The sequence below is a fragment of the Schistocerca serialis genome, chromosome 2 (assembly GCF_023864345.2).
Source record: "Schistocerca serialis cubense isolate TAMUIC-IGC-003099 chromosome 2, iqSchSeri2.2, whole genome shotgun sequence".
NCBI classification, from domain to species: domain Eukaryota; kingdom Metazoa; phylum Arthropoda; class Insecta; order Orthoptera; family Acrididae; genus Schistocerca; species Schistocerca serialis.
In genome coordinates, this window is record NC_064639.1 from 1,132,657,396 (window position 1) to 1,132,671,227 (window position 13,832).

The 13,832-nt window shown below is 42.4% G+C and overlaps 1 protein-coding gene across 1 annotated transcript in view; it reads right to left on the reverse strand.

The window, feature by feature from the left end:
* Nucleotides 1-6,448: 6,448 nt before the first annotated feature.
* LOC126458596 (leukocyte elastase inhibitor-like) overlaps nucleotides 6,449-13,832 on the reverse strand; it is a 164,096-nt gene continuing 156,712 nt past the window's right edge. The window contains exon 5 of the mRNA XM_050095749.1: nucleotides 6,449-7,126. Within this exon, the coding sequence (XP_049951706.1) occupies nucleotides 6,889-7,126 (238 nt within the window). The 3' untranslated portion in view covers nucleotides 6,449-6,888. The remainder of the gene's footprint in view (nucleotides 7,127-13,832) is intronic.

Consider the following 13,832-nt stretch of genomic DNA (forward strand, 5'->3'; position numbering starts at 1 on the left):
CCGGAGCAAGGGCGGTGTTGCAAAGCTGGTGCCTTCTTTCGCTTGGTTCACTTTATCCGTATGTCGTCTAATTTTCCGTTGTTGTTGTTGACATTGTTTTCAGTCTGAAGTCTTATTTGATGTTGTTGTTGTTATTGTTTTTATTCTGAAGACTGATTTGATACAGCTCTCCACTCAAGTCAGTCCTGTGCAAGCATCGTTATCTCTGCATAACTATTGCAACCCACATCCACTTCAACATGTTTATTGTATTCAACCCTTCTCTCCCTCTAGAATTTTTACCCCTTACATTCCCATCTTTTATCAAACTAACGACTCGTTGATGCCTCAAGATGAGTCGTATCAACAGACGCTTTCTTTCAGTCAATTTTTGCCATAAATTCCTTTTTCTCCAATTTGATTCAGTACCTCCTTATAAGTCATTCTATCTATCCCGCTAATCTTCAGCATTCTTCTGTAGCACCACACTAACAAGGGAACCTCCCCATCGCACCCCCCTCAGATTTGGTTATAAGTTGGCACAGTGGGTAGGCCTTGAAAAACTGAACACACATCAATCAAGAAAACAGGAAGAAGTTGTGTGGAACTATGAAAAAAATAAGCAAAATATACAAACTGAGTAGTCCATGTTGCAGATAGGCAACATTAAGGACAGTAGCAGTCCAGGAGCGCCGTGGTCCTGTGGTTAGCGTGAGCAGCTGCGGAACGTGAGGTCCTTGGTTCAAGTCTTCCCTCGAGTGAAAATTTTTTTTTTCAGACAATTATCAAAGTTCAGGCACTCACACACAATAAACTTCGCTCTCCATAATTCCAGGACATGTTCAGATTTGCTTGGGCATATGCAGGATTTGACGGTCTTCACACGGAAAAATTTGAAAAAGTTAAAAACATATGTTTTGACAGAGCACAGGGAAAACTGTGCGACTGTGAAACTGTTGCATTCATTTGTTGCAGTTTATGTGACAAACTCTTATGTTTTCATCACTTTTTTGGGAGTAATTATCACATCCACAAGAAAACCTAAAACGGGCAAGGTAGAAGAATCTTTTTACCCAATCGCCAAGTGTACAAGTTAGATGGGTCGACAACATATTCCTGTCATGTGACGCACATGCCGTCACCAGTGTCGCATAGAATATATCAGACGTGTTTTCCTGTGGAGGAATCGGTTGACCTATGACCTTGCGATCAAATGTTTTCGTTCCAATTGGAGAGGCACGTCCTTTCGTCTACTAATCGCCGTCAACGAACGAACGGACATATCATAACTTTGCGAAAATAAAGAAAGTAAAGTTTTCACTCGAAGGAAGACTTGAACCAAGGACCTCTCGTGCCGCGGTTGCTCACGCTAACCACGGGACCACGGCGCTACTCAGCTCGCACGCTACTAGATGTTGCCTATCTTATGCATGGACTGCTCAGTTTGTATATTTTGCTTTTTTTTCGTAGTTCCATACAATTTCTTCCTGTTTCCTCGATTGATCTGTGTTCAGTTTTTCAGGGCCTATCCACTGTGCCAACTTATAACTAAATCTGAGGGGGGTGCGATGGGGATGTTCCCTTATAAGAAGATTTTTTCCTATTCTTGTATGAAGTACTTATCGTCCTTGTCTCACCTCCACACAAAGCTACACTCCATACATATACCTTCAGATAAGACTTTCTAACAATTTATATTCGACGTCGAAATGTCACCTGTATACTGTAGTGCAGCTACCAACTGCGCAATCTCTTCCTCGTGAGCGACGATCATTCAGCCACATGCGAATTTGATTAATATATAAATGATCTTTTTATTATTACTGACGTAACTAATGCCACTGTTTTTCTCTGCTACGACGTGACATCGCCGCGGCGGTTCCTTTATATCCCCCGTTGAACCGGCTGTCTCCAAGATTTGTAGAACAGACAGCGTCCGAAAGGAGTTTTAAGCCGCCATGTCACGACAATTCAAATGGTTCAAATGGCTCTGAGCACTATGGGACTTAACTGCTGAGGTCATCAGTCCCCTAGAACTTAGAACTACTTAAACCTAACTAACCTAAGGACATCACACACATCCATGCCCGTGGAAGGATTCGAACCTGTGAGCGTAGCGGTCGCGCGGTTCCAGACTGTAGCGCCTAGAACCGCTCGGCCACTCCGGCCGGCGTCACGACAGTCTGCGTAGATTATTGTTATTGACTGAAACAAACCATAAAAGTAAAACTAATGGTGAAGATGAAGTATCGGTATTCGCCAATCGTGGTATTAACTTCATTGTATGTGATATACTTCAAAAGACTTCTGTAGCCACGTGAGAATGCGCTAATATGGAACGCTACCAGCTCAAGTGTTCTGTAACGCATTTAAGGAAAGTAATTTTATTTTGGTGTAGAAGTAAAACATAGAGAAAATAAGAATACATGTGAAAGTTACATTGAAAATAATGACAGAAATGATAACAACATTGAAGCAATTCTACCTTCTTAGAATATTTACGTAATTTAAATATTGTCAAGAGTGATGACACAACTGAAACAGTTTTCGATAAAAATACTCAGAGTTGCAATTTTTATTAATTCCAGTCTTCAAACCAGATGTTTTAGCAAAGTATGCCTTTTCCCATGATGGCGAAAAATAAATAAGTATGGATCTGAAAATTTAAAAGCGATTTTTACAACGTTCTGAAAATTTCGCTACAAATTTGTTTGTTTTGATCGCAATGTAAAGAAGTAATTGCTTTAATTAATGCAAAAATACCTTTAAGAGTGTGTAATGCATCACAACTGCTAATGCGACTGACAACATCAAGTCCATTGTATGATATAACGAATAAGATTGTGAGAACCACTGTAACAGTCTTTTTACAGCCAAAAGTCGTTAAATAAACCATAATGTGTGTTGCAGCTGAAAAATGGAATCCGACAAGCTTCTTATTACCTACGTACGTAAAACTTGATTAAACCTGAGATACTCGGTGATTTGAAACGGACCTGTATAACATTCTACAAGTTGTAACAAAAGACAGTCACAAGATTGTGTCGTTTGGAATTAGGAGACGGGGGAAATTCATGAATGATGATGCAACAGAGTTATAATGTTTACTGTATTATCCAACATATTGTCTACTCAAACCATTGACATCCCAGATCTCTATGCGTCCAGCATAAACAAGGCATAGGGTCTATTTTAAGAGCGACTTTTTGATCGGAATCGACTACTCGTGGGCAGTTTGCGTTACGTGCATGTACGTCAATGAGCTGTCAACCACATCGCGAGCGGGTTACTGACCCCAATGATCAGCGGACTTACCGAATCTACAGTTCTGAAATCCTGAGTATGCCGAAAATATGGGGCTGTGGCGTCGTGATCTAACAGCGGTAGTTGAACAATTCGCACCGTGCTCACTCATGCGTCTTCCCTATATTTATTTTATTGTCTGCTTCCTTTCCGTGACACGCTGAAAAGACTCCATAATGTTCTTGCTGGTCTTCTCCCACAAGAGAGATGAAGTATCTGAAAGCAATACGTTATTTAGGCGCTAAAACACGCGGGCAAAGAAAAAACCTACACTATGCGTAAATGAGAACATAAACGGATTAAAAACATTTTTGATGAAAAAATGCATTAAAAGTGAAAATTCAAGTCCTCTCTAGGGCACGGGTGTGTGTGTGTGTGTATGTTGTCCTTAGCGTAATTTAGTTTAGGTTAGATTAAGACCGATGGCCTCAGCAGTTTGGTCCCATGAGATCTTACCACAAATTAAAAAAAAAAGCATCTGATGTTATTTTGCACTTAGAAAACAGCACACGAAGTATAAAGTAAAAAGGTGTCATTTACTGCTTTCTCTATTTTGTGTGATGTGTTTGTCTGTATATATTTTCGTGAGCTAATAAATGCTGATGATCTGAAGTGCTTGGGCGCTAATTTTACTGTTATTGGTAGTTCGCAGCAGTGTGGAGAACTTAGCATAAGACTTTAGTCGATAACGTCCAGTAATAAGTGGTAGCATTCAACTAGTTTACAATAAATTCAACAATACGTTTAGAGGGATGATGGTCTCATCAGTGGGGTGTCAACAATCACCGCGAATGGTTAAAACACTAATAAGTCTAAGAACACATCTGAGGCGCTCATGAAGTAAAAATATAAGGACCAGTCAAACAAAAACGAGACAGATGGAAAAAAGCAAGTAAACTGTTTACTATTTCCAAAGCTATCGCTACTACTGTTAATACTGTGGTGTCACCGCCAGACACCACACTTGCTAGGTGGTAGCCTTTAAATCGGCCGCGGTCCATTAGTATACGTCGGACCCGTGTGTCGCCACTGTCAGTGATTGCAGACCGAGCGCCACCACACGGCAGGTCTAGAGAGACGTACTGGCACTCGCCCCAGTTGTACAGCCGACGTTCATAGCAATGGTTCACTGACAAATGCGCTCTCGTTTGCCGAGACGATGGTTAGCATAGCCCTCAGCTACATTTGCTAGGACCTAGCAAGGCGCCGTATTCAGTTGATAGTTGGTCTTGTGATGCATGTACCGTAACGAGAGATGTTCTGCAATTGTGGATTAAGGTTGAGTATTACATCATCTACTTACTTTATTTGCTACTATTAATACCTTTAACTGTTCCAGACCTCGCGCTGGTCAGCGTGTAATTGAACGCATGCATTTCGGCCTCCTCTAGAAACACAGTGTTGGCTCTTCTGCCAACACTAAAAATACATTTATCCCTCTATGAGACATGAGGATGAAAGCCTTCATGGAAAAGTTTTTGTGATTGCCTACGGAACCGTGATATACCCAGGAGTGCATCTCTTCGTCCGAAGGAAACCTACGGCCAGGAATGTCTTTCTTTGGGGCTCCAATAATACAGGGAGAGATGGGGACTTTAAGGAAGATGCCCGCATCTCATGGTCGTGCGGTAGCGTTCTCGCTTCCCACGCCCGGGTTCCCGGGTTCGATTCCCGGCGGGGTCAGGGATTTTCTCTGCCTCGTGATGGCTGGGTGTTGTGTGATGTCCTTAGGTTAGTTAGGTTTAAGTAGTTCTAAGTTCTGGGGGACTGATGACCATAGATATTAAGTCCCATAGTGCTCAGAGCCAACCATTAAGGAAGATGTGGAAGGGTTTCCCAGCGAAACTTCTGCAGCACAATCGAAACAAACTTGGCAACACGTGTGCGGGCATTATCCTCGAACCGAACGAATGCTGCAAAAGTTGTTGCGACAACGCTGCAGAAATTTAACTGGGAAGACGTTCCACATCCTCCGTACAACCCTAATCTCTCCCCATGTGATTCCCATTTTTTTGGGGTATTGAAGACAGATATTCGTGGCCGTTGATTTGCTTTGGACAAAGAGGTGCAAGCCTGAATACAATCACGATTCCGTAAGGGACTGCCAACATTTTCCCATGAACGCATTGATCGTCTTGTCTCGAATTTTTTGATTTTATATTTCATGAACAAGATAAATGTGTTAGAGTTTAGTGTTTTAATTATATACGCTGAATGTTGGAAACATGCTTATGAGAAGATTACCTTTTGAAATACATTGTCGATTTGTTCTAACATTAAACATCGACAATGAATTTCACTTCGGTGATTAATAAACTCTATTATCAGTGGTAATTCCTTAATTCTGTTAATTTAGTTCGGCTCCTTCTCAAAAGGACGGTCCCTAATAGCAAGATGTTCACTGTTCAGCTGACGAACTTCAGAGCATACACAATTGTGGAGCCGACGCGTCTCTATTTGCAATGCAAATTGTGTACGACATAGGGGATATAAAAATGAAAAAGCTGGCATAATATCCTTACTTTCATTCCATGGGATTATTTTTTGGGATAATTCATCAAGCCAAGCTAAAGTTTTCTCGGCACAAAAACGTGCAATAAGAGTTATATGTGGTGTGAACTCAAGAACATCCTGTAGAAACCTGTTTAGGGAGCTAGGGATACTAACTACTGCTTCCCAATATATTTATTCCTTAATGAAATTTGTCATTAAAAATATATCACTTTTACAAACCAACAGCTCAATTCATGGAACCAATACTAAAAATAAGAATAATCTTCACAAGGATTTAAAGTCACTTAGTCTCGTACAAAAAGTTGTGCATTATTCAGGAACACACGTTTTCGATAACTTGCCAGCAGCCATAAAAAGCTTAACAGCCAATGAAATTCAGATTAAGAGAAGCCTAAAGGATATATTGGTGGCCAACTCCTTCTACTCCATTGATGAATTTCCCAGTAAAACCAACTGATATATATATATATATATATATATATAACTTCTGCACAATTTCAGTGCAGTAATGTGTACATTGTAAATATGTGTGTGTGTGTGTGTGTGTGTGTGTGTGTGTGTGTGTGTGTGTGTGTGTGTGTATGTGTAAGTACAATCTAACTTCTGCACCATTTCAGTTCAGTAATGCGTTCATTGCAAATAAGTATTACAGTACTTGTTTTACACGTTTATTACCTTATAAATAAATAAAAAACTTCTTTATTTTAAATTCAGTGCATTAGTATTTGTAAAATGATTCTTTCATATAGTGTTCATTAAAAAATGACGATCATTCCGCTTGGGACCTGTGGAATAGTACAAGAGCTTATTTGTTTTAGTTGTAAATATTTGTCATGTATTGTTGTTTTTCTGACATGTTCTATGAAAGTAAATCTAATGTAATCTAAACGAAAACGTCGTCTCGTGACAGGTGGGACAGTACTGGAATGACACGCCAGGAGCGCTGCTGCAGACCCAGCTGCCACGAGTAGTCGACTGAGACAAGAAAGTCGCTGGTTTAGTAGGATCTCAGTACAGAGAGCAAGCGCCGCAGAGTCACTCGAGACCAGCAGCTGGGCTCAGAACGACGAGGCCCTGCCGGCGGGAGCGGCGTCACTGCCTCCTGCTGAGCGGGTAGTTGGGCGTGGGCCGCACGACGCTGGCCCAGAAGAGGATGACGCCTGTGGGCCGGTGCTGGATGAGGAGCAGGAACGGCCGGTCGGCGCGGAACTCCTCGACGCGGCCAGAGAGCGTGACCAGAGCCACGGTGGCCGACGCCGCCTCCGTGCCGGACTCAGAGACGTCCACCACCACGCGGTGCAGCAAGTCGCCCACGTACAGCGGCGTCCCCCTGCGCAAACCAACGCACGTCTATGTACACACACACACACACACACACACACTGCAGCGAGTTTCTCAAAACGTAGCGCCGCTGTCAAAGATTCTGCGTTTTCCCTCGCAATATCTGTCGTCCATTTTAATTGGGTAGCTGCCGTGCGGTCTGCCAAGGGGCTCATCGTATCTCCCGTAGGAGAACTTGGATACTAGTTCACGCGTGAACCGACACCTCCAACGACTACCCCAGCAGCTACCCCATGGTTCCCTTATTAGGTACTCGTTTTTACAAGATGTCTCTTGTCACACAGACGAGTTTCTGTCCGAGGTCGCAACGCGATCCTCTACCACACATCTACTACCGGAAAGCGCCCGTTGCCCGTGGGTTTACCTATTGAGGCCCGGGATTGGGTAGCTTCCGGCAGTTTTGTGAGTAAACGCCGTGTGGTCTGCCAAGGGACATCGCCGTTACCACACAGGGTTCGGATACTAGTTCACGCCACCACGTGAACCGACACCTCAGACGGCTATCCCAGCGTTTACCGCTTGTTTGCGTGGTCTTTTACCACCACGCTACTCGTGTTAGCAAGACTCCTCTTGCAGCACGTGACGAGTTACGGCCGATGTCGCCGACGCGACCCTCTACTGCATTGTCGAGCTGCCAGTCTCGCCCTTTACAGCCTAACGCATGTGAGCTAGGGATCGGGTAGAAACATGACAGTTCTAAGGGTAGTTGCCATGCAGTCTACAGGGTAACATCGTGGCCAAAAGGCTCTCGGTTACTAGTGATTCCCACGCTGAAGAACGTGGCCCGACTCCTCAAACTATGGCCCTGGCCAACAACCCTTATTACCATGGACTGGTCTGGCACCACCTATTCAACATATTCGGTAGCAACCCTCCACTACAGAGGGCCCCATACAGTCACCTATTCAGCATATTCGTGACGGACTCCCACTACAGGAGACCGGACCCATACCAACTCTTGTTTGCCCCCATCGTAGTTAATCTAATCTAATCTAATCTAATCTAATCTAATCCATTTTAATTGGCACTATGGTGCAGCCATCTGGCGGGAGAAACGGTCACTACGATCACTTGTCGCCAAGTAGCAGCTTCATTTACGACGTGTTACCTCGGCAGGTGAGTACTATTTCTTACACACACACACACACACACACACACACACATACGCACACACTGCTGCGAGTTTATTCAAAACGTAGCGCCGCTGTCAAAGATTCTGCGTTTTCCCTCGCAATACCTATCGTCCATTTTAATTATCAGCATGGTGCAGCCATCTGGTGGGAGAAATGGTCACTACGATCACTTGTCGCCAAGTAGCAGCTTTGCTTACAGCGTGTTACCTCGGCAGGTGAGTACTCCTTCGTTACTGTGTGTTTATCTAAAATTACTTCATGGAAATAGGTACAAATTGTAGACAATATCTGTAGTGTTTTTATGTGGCTTTGCCTTGTACTCCTGCACGTTTCTTTACTTATAGTTACAAAATACTAGGGGCGCTCAATAAGTAATACAATGTATTTCTTTCTCAGCCGGTTTGTGTTGAAAAATATAGGAATTTTTCTGTGGGACATCGTGGAATATTCCAGCTTCAGGGCCTATAATTTAAAAAAGTTCAGATAGGTGGGAGCGCTATACATAGCCTAGTCAAAATGTGCGTCTTTAATGGAGGTACGTTCCAAACAGAGAGCTGTCATTGAGTTGCTTTTAACGGAAATCCAGAGCGTCGCAGGTATTCATAGGAGATTGAAGAATGTCTACAGAGACCTGACATTGAACAAAAGCATGGTGAATCACTGAGTAATGCATCTGTCATCACTGTAACAAGGTCGCACAAACCTGCCTGATCTTCTGTGTACTGTGTTCCGGCGTAATAACAAGCGCAGGCGCGAAGATAAGGAACGATACAGCAGAGAGGGCTGTGAGACAACGTCAGCCAATAGCATGCCGACTAGAACATCACCACGACAGGAGCGGCCTCTACACGAAGAGAATAAAAGCGACACTCTGCTTAGCAGCGGCCAGACAGTGGAAGACGCGAACTAGAAGAGCCGTGACTTATGAACTTGTGTGGTCTGTTATTCACTGCTTACACGGAAATTGTATACGTTGAAGGAAATTAATTATTTGCATGTCGCCAATTGCTTGCGACAACTCGATGTAAATACAAAGTTAAGTGTTATCAATTCAATTACTGCAATAAACTCTATTAATATGATTTGTCTATCTGAGAAAACAGCTTCCTAGACACCCTGTAAGACACAAGTGGGCGGGATACCACATACTGGCTGGCCACACACAGTTGTGACTCCCACAGTGTTGGAAGATACAGACAGTCTCATTTGAGATGCCACACAAAATCAAGCGAACTTCTCCTTCTACATGACAACACAAGACACCAATCTGCGCACCCAACAGGAGGTCAGAAAATTACATTGGACCCACAGCCCAGATCTTGCACCCGACTTCTATCTGTTCGGCTCAGTGAAGGATGCATTCCACGTCAAACAGTACGTCGATGCTGGAGAGATTATTGATGCAGCTAGACATTGGCTCCGACGTCGACAAGTAGAGTGGTACCACGGGGGCATACAGGCACTCCCAGTAAGGTAGCGTAAGACCATCGCTTTGAATGAAGGTTATGTTGAAAAATAGGGTTTTGTAGCCTATAAAATGGGGAATAATGTGGTATATTGGAACCTGAACAAAACAAATCTATTTTCATAAAAAAAGAGGTTGCATTACTTATTGAATGCCCCTGGTAGTAATGTCAACTATATTGGATGCTGGGACTTAGTGGCACATTTTCGCACACTGGTTCCTAGGCATCAGCGGTGAGCACTTTCACTAGTTTTCAGTACAGTTCTTGTTGTGACTGTTGCTAAACTGCATCATATGTCACATTATTATTATTATTATTTGTAAGCAAAGTAGGTACTATGTTAATGCAATCATTTTCTAGAGCAATTATGAGATCATGAATATGCAGAGCAAACCATCTGATGGCATATCGGATTCTTGCAAATTAAGGACGAGTGTTTGTTGACCAGAGAGTAAGAGAAGACTGATATCTATTGTAAAATGGTATGACCAAAAACTAGTCATTACTGCTTCGACCAAGACTGGGAAGCAGCCCATAGATCAGTGTAAAAGATGGTCGAAGAAAGATGGAACATACAATCAGGTTCCCCATCCAGCAGTGATCGGCTGCTACAATATGGATGTCATAGCCCCTATTGGCAGGATCATCACTTTTCACAGAATCCACACCAAAACCAAAAAGTCGATCGTAAAAACTAGTTTTCATTTTATAGATCTGGCAAAGATGAATATCCTACAGTATACTGATTTCAAACTAAGAATTGCAGGCTGTTTGTTAAGTGGCCAAGGTAACAGCATTCTGAAGGAGAAGATGAGAAGTCCACTCCGAAAATTCGAAGACTATTACTCTCGCAAACACACTCACCTACTGTAGCCCATTTGCCAGAAATGACGGAGCTGAAAAATAGCGTCAGGTGTAAGAATCCTGGCTGCGTGAAGAAAACCAAATTAAAGTGGCAAGGCTGTTCAACTTTAATCTGCCTAATATCGCACAACAGCTGTTTCCCGGAGTGTCATCACAAATAGAATTGTCACAATTCGTGTAATTTTTAAAATTTATAATCGGTGTATGGTACAAGTAATATCTGTCTAATAAGAGTATTTTTAACTACCAATAAAGTACTTTTTTTTTTTACATGTTTGACTTTATTTCTAATGCTTACTTATATTTCATCAAGGCAAGTGTCCGTTGCAATCGCCACCCGTGAAAACCATGTATTCTTTTTAATTCTAAACTTGTTGTGAATTCGCTTTCAATATCTTCTGTTTAAGAAGTACACAAAATATATATCAAATAAATTTATGACAATTGCCTTCATGTCTCAGGAGCATACAGGGTGCACAAAAATTAAAAACTCAAACTGACATATTACGATGGTGCCAACAATATACACTGCCTGACAAAAAGTGGAGCATCCAGAAGTGGACGACGAAAACGAAATGGAACTTCGCAGTTTGAGAAGATATGTGATATTATTTCAGTGATTACAAAATGGACTCAAATTTACAAAGGACTTGGCAGTGTGAGCCCATGTTCTTGAAGTTGCACTCTCTCTGGGCAGGATGCATCCACTTCGGACGGGTGTCATAAAGCCATTGTACCCTCTTTTGAAGCAACCTGACCCAGAGCTGGTCCTAGATATTCTGGAAGGTGGCGCTGGGATGGAGTTGACGTCTATGATGGTCTCACGCCAAAGAGTGTGCTGTGCCTTTCCAAAAAATTGCAAGAATGGAACCTCTCAACAGGTTGCCGCCATATTCTGTGACAATGATCATCCATGGTAGTGCAGAACTGCGATTCATAGCTGAAGACAACGCAACGCCATCCATTAGAAGTTCAAGCATCACAGTCTCGACACTACTCCAAATGTAGCCATCTGTGTTGTGGTGTTAATAGCAGCCTATGCACGGACGGTAATTCTTTGGTCTAGCTGCTGTTAGTCTTCGATAAGTGGCGCAGGACGACAAAGGACGTGTGCTTGGTACATAGTACTGCAAACCTCCATCGCAGTGGTTGGATCTGGTAGACCAGAAACATGATGACGATTGTGCAAATCCCTACGTTCCCATGCAGTCCAGCACCAGGCCAATGTCACATCTGAATGTGCCACAAAACTAGATATTGCATGACTAAGCCAGCTGGACAAATGGAAACACACTTTGGGGCCCCTTTCGAACTCTGCCAGATGCAGATAACGCTGTCTCATACGAGTATGCGGCATCACAGTGACCTTTACAGTGATCACTCAACATCTGACGCTATTCACGCCCCTATTTATACCCTGTCAGGCCTGGTAACAATAGTAAACACGAACAACACTAATGCCCTCTGGTCACACTGTTACATAGGCACAGTTTTGAATATAATGTTAATGTTAAAGTGCAGTACCACCACACTCTCAAAGATTGCATTTGCTGTATGTTCCCTCAAACGCCTCTATTTTCCTGAATTCATTTATTTCTATTTATCTTATTGATATTACTTAAGTTCCTTACGTATTCTGTAGTTACACTGATAACTGTTTCTTCTTTTAATTGGTTTGTGTATCACTCTCCATGTTTTATACCTTCTGATTTAGCCTTGCCAAGTACTAATTTTATTTCATTTTATTAGTTTTGTTTATTAATAAAAACTGTTATGTAGGCATGCTGTGCCTATTTTGTGTTAAAGTTTTTCCTGTACACTCCATTTTTATTTATTTACTGTTCAGTTTTTTGCTTCTTCATTGTACTACCACCACACTGTCAAAGATGTGACTTACTGTATGTTTCTGCTTCAGTCTAGCCGTGTTACTTCTCTTCCGAAGTTGTTTGCAAACATTATAACTTCTTTGGTGACAATACTCAGTAAATTTCTGAAGATGGTGGTCTTGTAAGCCGAAAACCGGTTGACACAATTAAAGCAATATTGTAGAAGAAAAGCGAACTGGTGCTTTTCATTTAGTATAATGTTGTTCTACCAAGCGACGGAAGATTCTGTTAACATCCAACAAATAATTGAGGATTTAGGGTGCAAGTGCTACTCTGAAACGAAGAGTTTCACGCAGCAGAGGAATTCATGACAGACGACATCAAACCAATCAGAAGACTGATGACTTAAATGAAAACTGCGGTTGTCGAAATGAGGCCAAACAACAAAAAAGACAAAATTTTTGATTCTTTTCTATTTAGCTATTTGTCTTGAAGGGTGTGTTAATTATACATATTTTTAACCATGTTACTAATCCTGCTTGTGAGTTGGCTATGATATTTATGGTGTGCCATTTTGTGTTTCTGTTGTGGGCTGAGTTTGCCAGTATGAGTGCACATTGCGTTTTTCTGGTATTTGCTGTATATGTAGACTGCTCTTATTCCGTACAAAGGGCCATCAATAATTTGAAATCAACAGTTGTCATCTAAAATGAATTTTCGCTCTGCAGCAGAGTGTTATATGTTGGTTTCCCGAAGCACTACTGAGGCATTTGGAGCTGACAACATAACTGCTCTGCTGCCACTAACATACAGACGAGATAACAGAAATTAAGGCTCTTACGGAGTCATATAAACAGTTATTTTCCCTCGCTCTAATTGCGAGTGGAACAGGAAAGAGGACGACTAATAGCAAAAGCTACCATCCGCCATGCTTGCCGATGTACACTATCCGATCAGCAGCATCCGGACACACCACGTAATGTGTAATTGAGCATTAGATGTCACGAGAAGTGGACGCACCAGTAGGAAAGGAGGTGGGGAGTATTATGTTTTCAGTAGAGAAGCAGTAAGAGCAGAAGTGGTCCATTAGGAGAGCTCAGTAACTTCGAACGTGGACCCATCAATGGATATGACCCAAGGAACAAATGCAGCACGGACGTTTCAACCACTCTAAACGCTTCCAAAGCTGACTGTTGATGATGTGATTGTTAAGTGGAAACGCAGAGGAACAGTGACAGGTAAAGAAATATCAGGCAGAGGTCATATCCCGACAGACAAGGGAACGTCGAGCATTGCAGACGGTGTTTGCAAAAAGTCACAAGAAATCAGAGTAACTCATCACTCATGAGTTCCAAAGAGCCACCCGCAGTTCAGCTAGCACAATAATTGTGCGTAGGGGGTTAAAA